This window comes from Suncus etruscus, chromosome 1 (genome assembly GCF_024139225.1).
Source record: "Suncus etruscus isolate mSunEtr1 chromosome 1, mSunEtr1.pri.cur, whole genome shotgun sequence".
In the NCBI taxonomy this organism is placed as follows: domain Eukaryota; kingdom Metazoa; phylum Chordata; class Mammalia; order Eulipotyphla; family Soricidae; genus Suncus; species Suncus etruscus.
The window spans coordinates 32,901,807-32,917,800 of record NC_064848.1 but is presented as its reverse complement, the minus strand read 5'-3'; the positions used below and the strand labels follow the sequence as shown (position 1 = coordinate 32,917,800).

At 44.6% G+C, this 15,994-nt stretch overlaps 1 protein-coding gene across 1 annotated transcript in view; it reads right to left on the bottom strand.

The window, feature by feature from the left end:
• Window positions 1-15,994, bottom strand: part of SMARCAL1 (SWI/SNF related, matrix associated, actin dependent regulator of chromatin, subfamily a like 1) — a 67,643-nt gene that overhangs the window by 26,218 nt on the left and 25,431 nt on the right. The window contains exons 7-9 of the mRNA XM_049770314.1: window positions 11,807-11,957; window positions 10,744-10,902; window positions 5,851-5,916 (exon numbers count right to left, since the gene is read on the bottom strand). Of these exons, the coding sequence (XP_049626271.1) occupies window positions 5,851-5,916; window positions 10,744-10,902; window positions 11,807-11,957 (376 nt within the window). The remainder of the gene's footprint in view (window positions 1-5,850; window positions 5,917-10,743; window positions 10,903-11,806; window positions 11,958-15,994) is intronic.

Below are 15,994 nucleotides of genomic sequence, written 5' to 3'. Positions count from 1 at the left end.
CTTGAGGACATTGACCACAAGTACACATATGAAGGGGATATAGCACCCAATCAAGTCCAAGAGTCAAGGAGAGAATTCACATATGTTTGTCACTTTGAAGTCTACCAAAAAGAAACTCTATCATTCAGAGAAATCCATGGCACATATCTGGAGAGAAAATCATGGGTATTTTGTTTGCCCTGATCCTAAGTGACCACTCCCCCCTCAAACAAAGAAGACCAAACCGAGACAAAGGGCTAGATGATGGACACTGTGACCAGAGAGATGCCACCTCAAAGATTAGCAGGCCATAAGTCACTCAGTGAGACCTAGCAAATGGCTTGTCCTCAGTCTTAGCCTAGATCAGCATCACTCAGACTATGGAATCTTCTGTTCTAGCCTTTTATCAAAGGAGAAAAAGTTCTAGATACAAAATGGGCAGGGTTCACAAAACCAATCTGCATAATAACCATGGTGCTTTTAAGTGTAGCACAGATCATCGAGTCAACAGCAAGAGACTTCTGATAACCATTTTTGATAACTGCTTGTGTAGAAGCAGAAGCAGAATGAAGATGGAATGACTTCAGGAGCACTGGTTTAAAACCACCATGATAGGAAGATCTATCAAATGGTACCATTACAGGTGATTTGAGCTATGCTGTCTTGGGATTGGAGGTCACTACCACACCACATGAGCCTCTGAACACTTTTGATAGTCTGTAAGCCCTGTGCTGGGAGTAACTACTGAGCACTACCAGGTGTGGCTCCAAATACAAGATAAATAATGAAGTTATGCCATTTTAACCTTCAAGGGATACAAAACTCTCCTGTAGAGGTACTACTCACAGCACAAATTAATTAAAGTTAAGTACTAAAAGGGAGGGTTTTCAGCCTCTGGAAAAATGTCTGTTGTACCTTATGTATTACTTTAATCATTTCCTCTAAAAGTCTGTGATGAAATCAGGACAAGTACCAGAATGACTAGATAACTGAGCACTCCTAGAGCCTGGTCACACAGAGCAAAGTTGGGAAGACGAGGTGGAGATAGCAGACTCCTTAGATCACAGGCTCAAAGAGCCTGGTCATCTAGTTGAGGGGCTGAGTTTTCTAGTCTCTGCTTGTGCATCATATGAACAGATGGATATGGTTAGAAATCCATTTGTGGGAATAATTGTGATAGAGTCATATCAAGGGACACTCTGGGTAAGGAGGTCATGTCATCTATAAGGAGGGAGAATATTTCCAAGACACACTCCTAAGGGGGAAAAGGTAGATGCCAAACGTGGGTACAGATCATTACAGAGGGAAGCAGGGTTGCCATGGGTCAGGTCACTAGTTAGAAGTGAGCCTGATGCACTCAGTATAGTATAGTGGGTAGAGTGCTTGCCTGATCCAGGTGTGTTCATAAGCCAGTGGTCCTCAAAAAAAATTTTTTTTTTTTTTTGGTTTTTGGGTCACACCCGGCAGCACTCAGGGGTTACTCCTGTCTCTACACTCAGAAATCGCTCCTGGTAGGCTTGGGGGACCATAAGGGACGCTGAGATTCGAACCACCATCCTTATGCATGCAAGGCTAACACCCTACTTCCATGCTATCTCTCTAGCTCCTGGTCCTCAAACTTTTAAACAGGGGGCCAGTTCACTGTCCCTCAGACCATTGGAGGGTCGGACTAAAGTAAAAACAAAAACTATGAACAAATTCCTATGCACACTGCATATATCTTATTTTGAAGTGAAGAAACAAAATGGGAAATACAATAAAATACAAATATTATATGTGGCACATGGGCCATAGTTTGAGGACCACTGTGATAACCCATATGGTCCAAGGCCTGTCAGGAGTAATCTCTGAGAGCAAAGTCAGGAATAAACTCTTAGCACTGCTGGATATGTACTAAAAGGGAGGGTTTTCAGCCTCCCTTTGTTTTATCCCCAAAACAAAAAGAATCAAACAAAAAGACAAAGTAGGTCAGAAAATCTGAGCCATTTTCCACCACACACCCTTTTGTGCTCTTCAAATACCTCTTCTATTGAAACAACTTTAATGTATTCATTAATTTATTAAGCAGCAGCTCAGACATTTTAGACAACTATTCTCTTGTTTTTTTTTTTTTTTGTCTGTGTTTGTTTTTGTTTGGGGCCACACCCGTTGATGCTCAGGAGTTCTGGCTATGTACTCAGAAATCGCTTCTGGCTTGGGGGACCATATGGGATGCCAGGGGATCATACTACAGTCCATCCTAAGTTAGCATGTGCAAGGCAAATGCCCTACTGCTTGTGCCACTGCTCTGGCCCCAACTATTCTCTTATCTTGTTAATCAGAAGTGATATACAAAGAAATTTTTTACAAAAAGGAAGGGCTATGTGGGATTATGGGATTATTAGAAAAGGATGATCTAGCTCTGAAGGCCCTTTTCCCTCTAAAGAAATACTCAATTTGAGGTTGGACAGGTAGGGTGTTTGCCTTGCACATGGCTGATTCAGGTTTGACCCCCAGCATCCCATATGCTTCCCTGAACACTGCCAGGGGATTCCTGAAAAATAAACAAAAAGAAATACTCAAAAAGAATAAAAGCCCTGTAAATAATCTGCATCTAATAAAGATCTAAACCAACACATCCCTGAGCAAAAGGGAAGAGACTGATGAGATGCAGTACAGGAGTGGTCTGGGAAGAAAGCCTTTGTGATGGGGCCAATGAAGAGGCTGGTGCCAGGAGCAGGCCTGCTTGACTGGATTTCAGAGAGATCTGTCAGAAAGTAAGATCAGGACCCTGAAATGCCGAGAGTATGAATGTCTCCTAATTGGAAAAAGAACGTAAGTGACAAGAGAAACAGATGGTGTTCCTTTACAAAGTTACTCATAACAGCACACAGGGAAAGATGCAATACAAGTCAAATACAATAAAGGGTAATATAAATTAAAGCAACAATGAGATATCAAGTCACACCAGTGAATACGGCACACATCTAAAAGGATAATCACTGTTGGCATGGATGAGGGGAAAGGAACTCTGATCCACTACCAGTAGAAATGTTGATTGGTTCTCGTCTTTTGTTCTTACTTATGGGGCACACCTAGCAATGTTAAAGGGGTAACTACTCCTGGCGGAATGCAGGTATTACTCCTAGTGGTGCTAAGGGAACAAATGTGATGCTGGAGGTCACACCAGGTTGGCCACATGCAAGGCAAGCAGTTTACCTGATGTAAGGTAATGTTAAAGGGGATGTTTCAGTCCCCTCTTCACACACTTATAAAGAAATGAGTACCTTGCTCAGTGGCCCAGGCAAATAGGGATATGAGGGGAAGAAAGAGGTCTTACTTTTCAGAGACCACCAGTACCAGATTCTTATAACGCATTCACATGGCTCCCTATGCCATTCATGAGACCCATACCTTCTGGGCATGATCCAGGCCTGCTGCTGCACAGATCACATGACACAACTCCATGACCTCATCATGGACACTCAGTGAAAATGTTTCAGTAATGAATGATTTGAATACACTTTTGTGAGATGCACTTACAGAAACCATCAAGATATTAGAGTAGACCATAAAATGGCTTTCCAAGGAATGTTTCACTTCCTCCCAACAAATATTTGAACTCATTTCCTTACAGTATTTTAAATCAATGGTTCTCTACAAAGATGGCAAGAACTGCCTTTTTTTCCCCCTTCAAGGGACACCTGACCCAATCTGGAAAAAGTTTCAGGGGTTACAATCAGTTGTTAATGTATGTAATAGGCTGAGGTCAAAGATGTTGGTGAACATCCTACAACACTGGACAGTTAAGACTTTTGGAAGCTTGAAAAGTCGAGTGCCCAAAATAAAGAACTCTGGCCTAAATGAAAATATAGCAGAGCAAGAGTTTTAGTCAACAGCATTAACACAGCCAGAAATCTTGCCAATATGAAGCAGCAGTCTTTGGAAAGAGGGTGGCTTCCAGATTTTTTTTTGCCAACATGAACACAGGTCCTATCTGAAAATGTTCACTCAGTCCCTGTGGCACATATACAATACTCGTTAGTTAGCAATGAAAAAAATCTGTTTTAAATATGTTGCTCTGCTAACATACATATCCATAAAATTAGAGACAGAAAAGCTATGGAATAGAAGCTTTGGAGTTGTCTGGTTTGCCTGTCCCAGCAACAGAGCATGAACAAAACAGTTGCTAAGAAGTTCTTATGTTATGTCTTTAATAATACAATTAGCTGTTTTCCTCCTCCTCCTATTTTGTCTAGACAGAAAGGGGTGCAGAATTTATTTTAGTTATCCCTATAATACTGGAACCACACTACCAAGGCTATTAACATTTTTCCAAAATGAGGCCAGAAGATAGCATAGCAGTAGGGTGTTTGCCTTGCATGCGGTCCACCCAGGACAGACCTGGGTTTGATTCCCAGCACGCCATATGGTCCCTCAAGGCTGCCAGGAGTGAATTCTGAGCACAGAGCCAGGAGTAACCCCGAGAGCCACCAGGTATGACCCAAAACCCAAAACAAAACAAAACAAAGTTTTCCAAAGAAAACATAGTAAAAGTTCCCCCTTTAAGGGAAAAGAGACTCTATGGCCCCTTTAAGAGTAAAACTGTCAGTGACCAGATGCCCACCCCTTGTAACTGCTGCAGGATGGCAGTTGGGTAGGTGGGTATATAAAGCCCTGAGCTAAAGTGCTAGGATTAGTCCAGCTGGATGGTTGCTTCCCAATTGCTGGAGAAACTGTTTGCCAGACTCTCTGCTTTTGCTACCCCTTTTTTTGTTCTGTTTTGTTTTGTTTTTGGGTCACACCTGTTGATGCTCAGGGGTTACTCCTGGCTATGCACCCAGAAATCGCCCCTGGCTTGGGGGGACCATATGAGACACCGGGGGATCGAACAGCAGTCCGTCCTAGGCCAGTGCCTGCAAGGCAGATACCCTACCTCTAGCGCCACCGCTCCGGCTCCTCCTGCTGCCCTTTTGCCTCCTCTTCTACTGCTCTGGGCCTAACATCCTCCAAAAGGGATAAACCTGAGCTAAGCACTTCACTGAAGTGTGTCCATAAATGGCTCTTAGGAGCAGAGGGGTTGAGATTTCTATGTAAAGGGGACTGAGTTTATTTTTTAAAGTTTGGAGCAAATGATATCATTCTACTTTGGAAAACACACCTTATTATTTGTTAAAAATAGCTAGATAAAACCATGAACCTTTTCCTGTATACATACCCCCTGTTCTACTGCCAAGACTCAAGAGTGAGTACTCAGGGATGAGCAAGCATGCCAGAGAGGGCTGGCTGGCTGGCTGACCTTTCCCTTGGTAAAACAGGCTTAAGTTGGTCCTGAGAAAGAGTCCAGAATAGAAGGCTCCACTGTATCAGCACTTCCCTGGCCTGGTTGTATGTCCAGGCTGCCATATTCTCTTCTGGCTCTTGCTCTACAAATAATTTAAACCTCTTCCAAGTCACCCGAAAGACAGTTTCTCCAGGAAGAGACATTCTCCCTCACCTTGTTCTGGCCCTAACCTATCACTTTCTATAGATCTTCATGTTTGAGAAACAAGACAAGACTGTCCCAACACAGGATCCTCAGCAGGATGGAAGAAAAAGAAAATAGGCATAAAAGCCCAATGTAGAAACCAGATGGTAATACAGTGGGGAGGTCACGTGCCTTGCATATGGCCGATCTGTGTTCAATCCTAGCCCAAATACAATCTTCTGAGCCCTGCCACTGAGCAATTACTGAATGCAGAGCTAGAAAAAAGTCCTGAGCACTACTTAGTGAGCCCCATCACACACACCCAAAACACCACAAAACCCAATGTAGAGATGCCATCAGTTGATGCCAAATCCTATCCATGGACCCCAACCCCAGGCTCCAAGCTTGCTATCAGCTAGACTCACCTTGAGGATAGGCATGGCTGCACGACAGCGAGCAGTCTTACTGTTCTTGAGGAAGTGGGATTCATCCTGAAAAGAAAGTTAGATAGGTTAAGACTGAGCCTGAGCGGAAGGAGTGACTTATGCTGAGTTGGAGCATGACAAGCTCTGGGGTCTCAGTACATTCTGACTAGTACATTCATTTCTCTGTAGGTTGAGAGAATTCTGCCTGGCCCACCTCACAATGGCAGAAATGGCATAAAGTGGTTTCCTACTTCCTCAGAGAAACCAAAATGAACCCATTCCGCTTGCACTTATGGGAGCTCTGGCCCGAGGCACTGGCCTGAGGGGTTCACAGGACAGGCAGGACATCAGGCACAGACAACTGGTCAACCTTGGCTCTGTGTTGCTGCTGAGTCTTGCAGGCTTTGAGAGCATGGAGATGTGATACCTGTCTTGGGAACTGCCTGTCATTCAGTTTAGAAAGTAGGGTTTGACTCTAAGCACCACACTCTGCATATAAGCAAACCAGCACAGGCCATATTTTATAAATCCAAATCAGTAACCAAAAAGTTCATAGCAGGGAGAAATTCACTTAATAAATCACTTGGTAAGTGTCTCACAGTGACTACTTAACCTGTCAGTTTCTCCAACTGTACAAAGGTTCCATACTTAATGTACTAGGCTACTATAGGTGAAATGGGCTTAGTTACACGGGCCCTCAGAACAGCCCTGGCATTTAGGAAAGGAAGGAAGTGAGGAAGGAAGGAGAGAAGGAAGGAAGGAAAGAGAGGAAAGGGAGGGAGAAATATAGGGAGGCAGGTTGGGAGGGAGAAAGAAAGGAAGGAAGTTAATTTACAGAGAGAAAGAGCAAAAGGTAGAAGGTGGGCAAAGCCAGATCACTATTACAGTCCCAAGGAATAGCTTTGTAAATGGAGTGTTTCTAAGTGATAAATCTCAGAGAAGCCACCTGAGAGGAAGGACAGTTCTCTGCAGTCAAACCTGCAAACAGCTGTAGCAACCGCCTGCCCCAGGATTGAGAGAGAGAAGAAAAAAAGAGAAACCAAGTATACTTTTTATTAGTCCTGGATTCTGAGGCCTACCGCTGCTGCTCAGGGGTTTCTGAGAGAGAAGGAGAGATAGATGGACATTCACTGGCCACCATTGGCTGGGAGAGGTTCAAAAAAGGAAGAGAAAGTTACATAGATACAAAGGTATTTATCTGCTTTAGATACAAAGCATTTCTCTGATGCTTTTATCTCTGCCTCCCCCAGACCAAGGTTTTCCTTTTATAACTGGCATGATATAGGGGCGTGTCCAGGTTCAACTCTCATTGCAGTGGGGTTATCTAAGGGGCATGTCCAAGTCCAACTGCCATACATCAACACAAGGCTCTTACTTTGCTGAAGAACTAAGTGTATTGCAGCAAACACTTTGCCAAAATCATAAGGCAGATTAAACATGGAGTCAGAAACAGAAGCACATAAATTCTGGTTAGATGCAACTCAGCTGGGATCTATAACTCTCTGTGCAGGTTATAAGCTCTCACACCATCTATTTCACTCACAGTGAAACTCACAGTGAAATGGGAATGACACTGACCAAAGTGGTTAGAAAGCACTGGAAGCAGTATGCATACCAAGACTAAGGTGTAGTCTTGCTCACTTTGTACAACCATCACTTTCATCCCAGGATACTCCACTGTCTTTCATTTCACATGTCTACCAAAAGCTTTTATTTTATTTTTATGGTTTTTGGGTCACACCCGGCAGTGCTCAGGGGTTACTCCTGGTTCTATGTTCAGAAATCGCTTCTGGCAGGCTCGGGGGACCATATGGGATGCCAGGATTCGAACCACCGTCCTTCTGCGTCTAAGGTAAATGCCTTACTGCTGTGCTATCTCTCCGGCCCCTACCAAAAGCTTTTAAAAAAATGTGTCCCCAAAAGATTACCTGTAAGTTTTGAAATGAATATAGTATTTAAGTTCTTTTAAGTTCATTTCTGCTAAGAAAACAATACAGTTGGTTCTCATGTCCAAAATATAACAACAGATCCCTGGAGCAATTGTGCCTTCTTTCATGGAACTCCCAAAATACCAATTCACAAAACTTTGTTGGTTTTTTGTTTTTGTTGTTGTTATTTTTTGTTGTTTTGGTTACACTTGGGAGTGCTCAGGGATTACTCTTGGCTTTATACTTAGTAATCACTCCTAATGGTGCTCAGGGTACCCTATGAAATGCTGGAGATCAAACCTGGGTTGGCTGTGTGCAAAGCAAGCATCCTACTTGCTATGCATGGCCCCGTATGCTCTGGCTACATGGTTTACAAAGCCTGAAGGCCCTGCGATGTGCTCTGATATGTGCATGCATATATATCTGTGTGCTAAGTACTTGACCAGAGTTTCATGGAGGGGTTCTTCCTTCCAAACCCTGAGGCACAACTCTATTAGACAAAACCTTGGATAAAAGTACCTGTATGGGCCCGGAGAGATAGCACAGCAGCGTTTGCCTTGCAAGCAGCCGATCCAGGACCTAAGGTGGTTGGTTCGAATCCCAGTGTCCCATATGGTCCCCCCGTGCGTGCCAGGAGCTATTTCTGAGCAGACAGCCAGGAGTAACCCCTGAGCACCGCCGGGTGTGGCCCAAAAACAAAAACCAAAAACAAAACAAACAAACAATAAAAAGTACCTGTACTAGCCAACCCTGTGCAGGGAGACCAGGGTATGGAGCAGAGGCTGCAATCTCAGTAATTTCTGTGGCTCAGGGATGGGAGTGGAGGGCCCTACCTTCCAGGGCCTCCTAAAACCCCCCCTTGCTTCCCATCTAGATGCGAAATGTATCCCCATTTTGAGTAACAAGAGGATAATAGAGGAGTTTATGTTTCAGAGCATGAAAACACTACTGGCTTTTTACATTCACATGTATGAATGGAGAACAAGTTCATTGAATATATTTAGGAACACTGGGCTTCTTTGTTTTATGCAAAGGGAAAACTGCAGATAAACTTCCACTGGAAATCCTCTGAATGCTGCTGGTTATCTGGCCTGGAGGATGAGGAAGGGCCAGACGGGAGGAACAGCACTCTTTCAGGGTCATTTGAAGGTCATTTGGGTGAATGAACTCTGTCAGGTGGCTGGAACCAAGGTGCTTGACCTCCTTAAGAAATACCAAGTTGGGGCCGGGCGGTGGCGCTAGAGGTAAGGTGCCTGCCTTGCCTGCGCTAGCCTTGGATGGACCACGGTTCGATCCCCAGGCGTCCCATATGGTCCCCCAAGCCAGGAGCAACTTCTGAGCGCATAGTCAGGAGTAACCCCTGAGCATCACCGGGTGTGGCCCAAAAAACCAAAAAAAAAAAAAAAAAAAAAAGAAATACCAAGCCTTAGGAGAAGAAAATCTGGAAAGGGAAGCGATTGCCCAGATGGGTACAGGGCTCACTACTGAAGTCCTTCTATTTATTGAAGCAGGGTGACAGACTCCCAAGTGGTACTCAGTGGGCCCAGGGGGCCCTCACAGTAGTTCTTAAACATCATCAAGTTGGTGGTTCAATGCACAGGCCCAAGAATGTCCTATGGCCAAAGATTATTTGGGTCACCCCAGGAGTGCTTGAGATTCTCCAGGGTTGCACTCTGTGATGCTCAGGGAAATAGATGTAGTACTGAGTAATCAAACTGAGTTACATGTAATGCAAATGCCTTCAGCCCTGTTCTGTCGGACCCCAGTAAAGTTTTCCTTTCTTTGTTTGGGGAAGTGTGAAGGAGGGTTGGGTCACACCCTGTAGTGCTCAGAGGTATAAGCACTGTGTCAACCATATGCAATGCTGGGGATCAAACTCAAGTTGGCTGAGTTTTACCCAGTGTACTATCTCTCTGGCCCTAAAGGTCTTTTTAAAAGACCAATAGGGTCAGGAGATTTTAATGCTAAGCACATGCTATGCAAATGGGAGGCCTGGGCTCTAGTCTCATCATTTCATGGTTTCCAAATCACTACTATCAGAAGCTAGCACCAAGCCCCTGAGCACTGCAGGGTGTGACACCAAATCCCTGAAATAAATCACTTAACAAAAAACAACTAGAAGGTCAGGTGGTGGCTGAAAGGGAGCACACCTGACTTGTAGACATAAGGCCAATTGGGATCTATCTCGGGTACTATCCATTTTGCTGAGCATGACCAGGGACTTAGCCATCATGATTGGCAGGGCTAACCACAGGGCTGCCTTCAGTATACCACAACAGAACATGCAAGTCCCAGACACCACCACAATAGCACCCATGACACAGGGAAGGAAGAAAAGCAAAAACAAGGCATTTCAGACTGAGGCAGAACAAAAATCTAATTACATGCTATTTATAGAAAGTACATCTAATCAGGGGCCAGAGCAATAGCACAGCAGTAGGACATTTGCCTTGCACGTGCCTGATCTAGGACAGACTTTGGTTTAATCCCCCAGCGTCCCATACGGTCTCCCTGAGCCAGGAACAATTTCTGGACACATAGCCAGGAGTAATCCCTGAGTGTCACAGGGTGTGGCCCCAAAAGAATAGAAACAAAACAAAACAAAAACCAACCCACACAGTACAAAGTACTTTGTGCAAGATGAGGCTATCTTGGTATTGGCTAAAAAATGGACCTGTGCTCTACCCATCCTATGGCTCCAGTAGGGCTACAAACTGCCTGCTCAGCTCTCGGAAATCTAGGTTAATCTCGTAAATCCTAGGGCCTCCCCAACCCCCAAGGATCCCCCAAGAAGACTGTTAAGATGTAGCCAGGCCTGAGAACTGCCAGGAATGAATTGTGAAGGTCCTACAAAATAAAGTGAAACTGAGTGGGGCTGCTTGAGATTAGACAGAAAAGTTTCCAGGGCAGAGCAAGAAGGCAGAAGATTCCACAAAGCACGACAAGGCTTGGCCAAATCACTTACGATGATGACCACTTTGAAAGAGGTTTTCAGTTGCTTTTCCATCTTGCTCAAAAGGTCAAAACTGATGATATTGACCAGGCCAGCAGCCAGACGGTCCTTTCCTGTCACCACTACGTTGATGCTGTCTGTGCTCAGAGATGGCAGCCACTGAAGGAAGGCCTGAGGATGATGAAAGAGAACTGGCTGACCAATGACCCATCTTCAGGGCCTTGAAGACACCTACTAGACCTCCCTGAGCTACAAAGTCTGGGGATGAACCAGCCAGGTCCCTCACAGCTGCTCAGTCTCATGGAGATTTGGTTTTTCTCCTCCTATGTTGCTTCTTTCTCCCTCTCTTTTTCTTCTATAAAGGCTCTATGACTTACAAACTTCTTCCTAAATGAGTTTCAGACATGTAGTGTTCCAGCACCAGTCCCAACACCAATGTTCCCAATTTCCCTTCCACCCAGCCCACTTCCCAGGCTGCTGTCTTGACAGGCACATTTTAATTCTGGTTTTTGTGGTGCAGCTCTCCTACTCCGTGCTGTTTGTTGCCTCTGTGATTTGAATAGAAACAAGACTGGTCCTCTCCACCACCTACATATCCACAGCCCTAGACCCCTGGTCCTTGCTAAGTTTCATTCACTTTTTGCTACCTCTCTCAATTTCTTATCCTCTCTTAAGTCTTCCTTCTTATATTCTGTTATCAAGGGCGATGAAGCTATTCCCCCTTTAATACCAGTCTCCTCTTAAATGGAGACAATGCCTACCAAGTTGGAATATGCAGGGCTCTATGGGACTCAGGAAATAAAGGAGTCAACTACTCTCAGGTGGAAGCACAAAGGAGAAAAGCGTCATCAGCCAAGGCACCAGGTACTTTGAAGTGTCTGCTGATGGACTGGGCCTAGTCTAAGCTTGGTGATTCATCAACTTTCTTCCTAAAAATGCATGACCTAGTTCTAAGTCAGAAAGAACCCAAGCTGAGCCTGGGAGCTCATCTCATCCTTGGGATGGCTTTCTGTCTTCCCAGCTGTCAAATTGACACAGCCATCTCAAGTCCAACGACCTTTGTCGAGTCACTGACCTGCTCCCAGGTGAAGCGCACAGAAGATGGCACCACCACCAGCAGTGGCCACTCCTTCCGGTAAAAGGCGGCGATGCAGATGGCTTGGACGGTCTTGCCCAGGCCCATGTCGTCAGCCAGGAGCAGGCGGCCTCCTTTGGCTATGGCGAAACTGAAAATGGCTGAGGTGAGGAGAGCGGCATATTTCCAAGGCACATGGGAACAAGCTGGGGCCCTGGCCACAGAGAACCACTCCTCAGGTTTCAAAGAGGGAAGAGCAGGACTCTAATGTAAAGCGCAGAAAGTAGCACGGTCTGAGAATCAGGTGGAAGAAGCTAAGGGAACAAGTGTCCACAAGAGGTACCTATGGCTCGTGAGTGAATCAGAACATGGAGTGGACCCTGAGAGAGGAGCAAGGGGATATGTGTGCTTACAGGAAAGAGCTGGTGGGGTCCAAGCGTGGATCACTGAGGAGCAGAGAGAATGAGGAAAGCCTAAGAGTGAAGAGCAAGAGCAAAGAAGGAAATGCTGGTAAAGAGAGATACATTTCCCAAGGAGGAAGGGCCCACCTCATTCAAGTGCTTGATCCAACATAGTGATAGGGCTCCCCACATCCTGAGGTACAGCAACCCTAGCTAGGAGTCATAGGGAAGACTTATCCTGCTCACTTAGATTTCCCTGGTTGGGGTCAGGATCCCCATTCTTCCACTCATCCTCCTGCAAGTGCCTTCACTCTATTGGTCTCACCTATCCAGGCTCTGAGACTCACTTCCACCCCAGGAAGCTTCTGTGAGAAATAATAAGGTACAGAGTGCCACTGCTAAGTGACAAGGAAGTGTTTCCTTTAATACTGGTATTTCACAAAGGCAAACATTAAGACTTGTGAGAATCACCTGCTAAAATAATGACAAGCAGAAAGGATCCCCATGAAAAAGAGAGCAAGGGCCAAGACATTCCTGTTTTGTTTTTTTGGTTGTTTGTCTTTATGGGAGTATTTGGGGCCACAACAAGTGGTGCTCAGGGTGTACTCTTAACTCTGTTCAGGAATCATTCCTGGTGGGCCTCAGGGAACCATATGGGATGCCAAGGATTGAGCTTTTGTAAGCTGCATGCAAGGCGTGTGACCTATCTGCTGCACTATCTCCTGGCCCCTCAGAAATTCCCTTTTATCACACGGTCTGGTTTATCAAACTGGTGGCCAGAGCAGGTGGGAATAGCCAAGCATCAAAGCCACTGTGTTCTGTTTCAGGCTCCTCAGCACCACCACTAACAATGTTTACACATTTCATCCATCAATTATTCTTAGAACCTAAGAGACCCTCAAACTTCAGTCTCTCCTTCTTTTGCCTAACTAAGGAAGAAAGTGGTCGTCAAAGAAAACAACTGAAAATATATGGACAGAGAGAAGCCATTCTTAATAGGGTAGTAAAGGTTAACACAAAAAGTGCCAAAGGTGGTGAGGGAGGGAGGAAGGGAGAAGAGGAGGGAGGGAGGGAGGGAGGGAGGGAGGGAGGGAGGGAGGGAGGAAAGAAGGAAGGAAGGAAGGAAGGAAGGAAGGAAGAAAGAAAGGAAGGAAGGGAAAAAGGGAAGAAGGGAGGAAGGAAAGGATGGAAGGAGGAAGGAAGGAAGGAAGGAAAGAAGAAAGGAAAGAAGGAAGAAAAGAAAGAGAGAAAGGAAGGAAGGAAGGAAGGAACGAAGGAAAGAAGGGGTGGAGGAAGGATGGAAGGAAAGGGGTGGAGGAAGGATGGAAGGAAAGAAGGGAGGAAGGAAGGAAGGTAGGCAGGAAGGAAGGAAAAAAGGAAGGAAAGAAAAAAGAAAGAAGGGAGGAAGGAAGGAAGGAAGGAAGGAAAGAAAGAAGGAAGGAAGGAAGGACAAGCTTGTCATAGGAAACATAAATATTGGCCCAATTGCACTTATTTTAAGTTGAGTATTTTTACCAGATGAGTATCTTTCAGAGCCTCAATGCTCTCATCTGTTAGAAAATAACATTCAGGACTCTAGAAGCCCATGCTCTTCCTTGAACACATATTTTCTCCCTTTCTCTTCTTGCACATCTTTCTTGACAAGTTTTGTTTGATAAAAACTATCTTGCTTCACTGAAAAAAAAAATAATACCACTCAAATTTTAAAGGAAGGTCCTTAAATATGCCTAAGAGATTTTGTTCCATAAATTTAAGGTGTTTATTCTTTTTTTTTTTTTTTTTTTGGATTGTTTTTGGTTTTTGGGCCATACCCGGCGATGCTCAGGGGTTACTCCTGGCTGTCTGCTCAGAAATAGCTCCTGGCAGGCACGGGGGACCATATGGGACACCGGGATTCAAACCAACCACCTTTGGTCCTGGATCGGCTGCTTGCGAGGCAAACGCCACTGTGCTATCTCTCCGGGCCCTATTCTTTTTTTTTTAAATGTACTTCTTGGGGTGTGTCATTTATGGGGCAGCCTTCCAAAGTCCTGGACCCCACTAATGATTCTCAGTTAATCAGACTATTGGCACAGTGTGAGGCATTAATGATATAGCACTGCTTTTGACGTGAAGTACTGGGGATTATTTGAGCCATGCTGGCAGTGCTCAGAGAACTCCAGGACTGCTCAGATTATTACAGGGATTTATCTGGATGCCCACGAGCTCAAATATGGATGCTTGGCATGAACCTTAACCCCTAGATGCACTTCTGCTCACTGGCTATAGTTTTATATATATGTATGTATGTATGTGTATATATATATACATGTATATATATATATATACTATGCCCATTGAATTCATGTATTAAACTATACAGACATAGCTTAATGCATGGATTCAATGGGCATAGTATATGTTTTGCATGTGGGAGGCCCAAGTTCAATCCCAGCATGGAATAACCCCCACCATACCATGGTATATGTCAAAAAACAAACACGCATAAATGAAGCCAAACATCATGAAACAAATAGACCTCTTCTTGGAGAGTATGGGCACCCTCTCCCCATACTGAAGGCCTGACAGCTGAGTACATGCCCCCAAAAGTCATAGAATCAGTAACAGTGCTATGAGTTACTGGACAACTTCATTTGTTTGATGCTGTCATCCCTATCTGAACACAATTTAATAGAATGGACAAATAACAAGAGCTTATGAGACCTTCTGCTAATACATTAATGACTTCATTGGAGTTACAATAATTTTAACAAATGTGCTTGCTACTGGACTCATTTTTTTCTTTCATTTAAAAAAATTCTTTCTTCTCTTTCTTTTTTATTTTTTCTATTCTTTGTTTGTTTGCTTTTGGGTGGGGGGGATACACCCGGCAGTGCTGAGGGGTTACTCCTGGCTCTGCACTCAAAAATTGCTCCTGGCAGACTTAGGGGAATCATGGCATGCTGAGAATCAAACCGGGTTCTATTCTGGGTTGGCTGTGTGCAAGACAAATGCTCTACTGCTGTGCTATTGCTCCAGCCCCATCTATTCTTCTTCTTCTTCTTCTTCTTCTTTTTAAACAGCTTTGCTCTCACTTATCTGGAAACAATTGTATTATGTTCAACTGTCAACTATGTAATGCATTTTTTTAAAAAGTAAAAAAAAAAAAAAAAAAGACCTCTTTCCTCCACACCAAGCTTCTCATCAGATAATGAAAGCTAAAATCTCTATCTGAAGAAAGGATCTAAGCACTATGAGTAATGGTTGGGGAGAAAAGGTAGAAACTGCAGTCAGGTTCTGGTTTTGAGGACACCATCTGGGCTTCCTCCCAACTCCAGGGTTCCAGTTATGAGGGTATGGTGTTATCTGTAAAAGCAGCTCGATGGTCCAAGAGCTCGCTGAAGATAATGGGGCTGTGGAGAGCAGGAGGAGGTGGGGAAACCCTCTTGGGTTTGCTGAAGGGAGAAGGAGGGTCACAGGGGAAAAGCTTTCAGGCCCAAGCAAAGGGGGTTCAAAGGACAGATGAACAGCTGGAGGTGGTCTGAAAGCAAAGCAAGATGAAGCTTTATCAAGTGAGACACCCAAGAGAGAGGAAGACAGAAGGGAAGATAGAAAAGGGTGTTAGTGAAGTCATGCAGACTTGTCCGCACATGTGAAGACAACAAGGTGTCAGTTGTGCCTGAACCTCAACAGATATATGGAGCACTCAGGTAAGTTGAGCTTGCTGCTATCTTCCCTTGCATGGGGCCCTCTCCATCCACCACACCTCATAACATGTCCAGTTCTCATTACTCCAGGAAGGGACAAG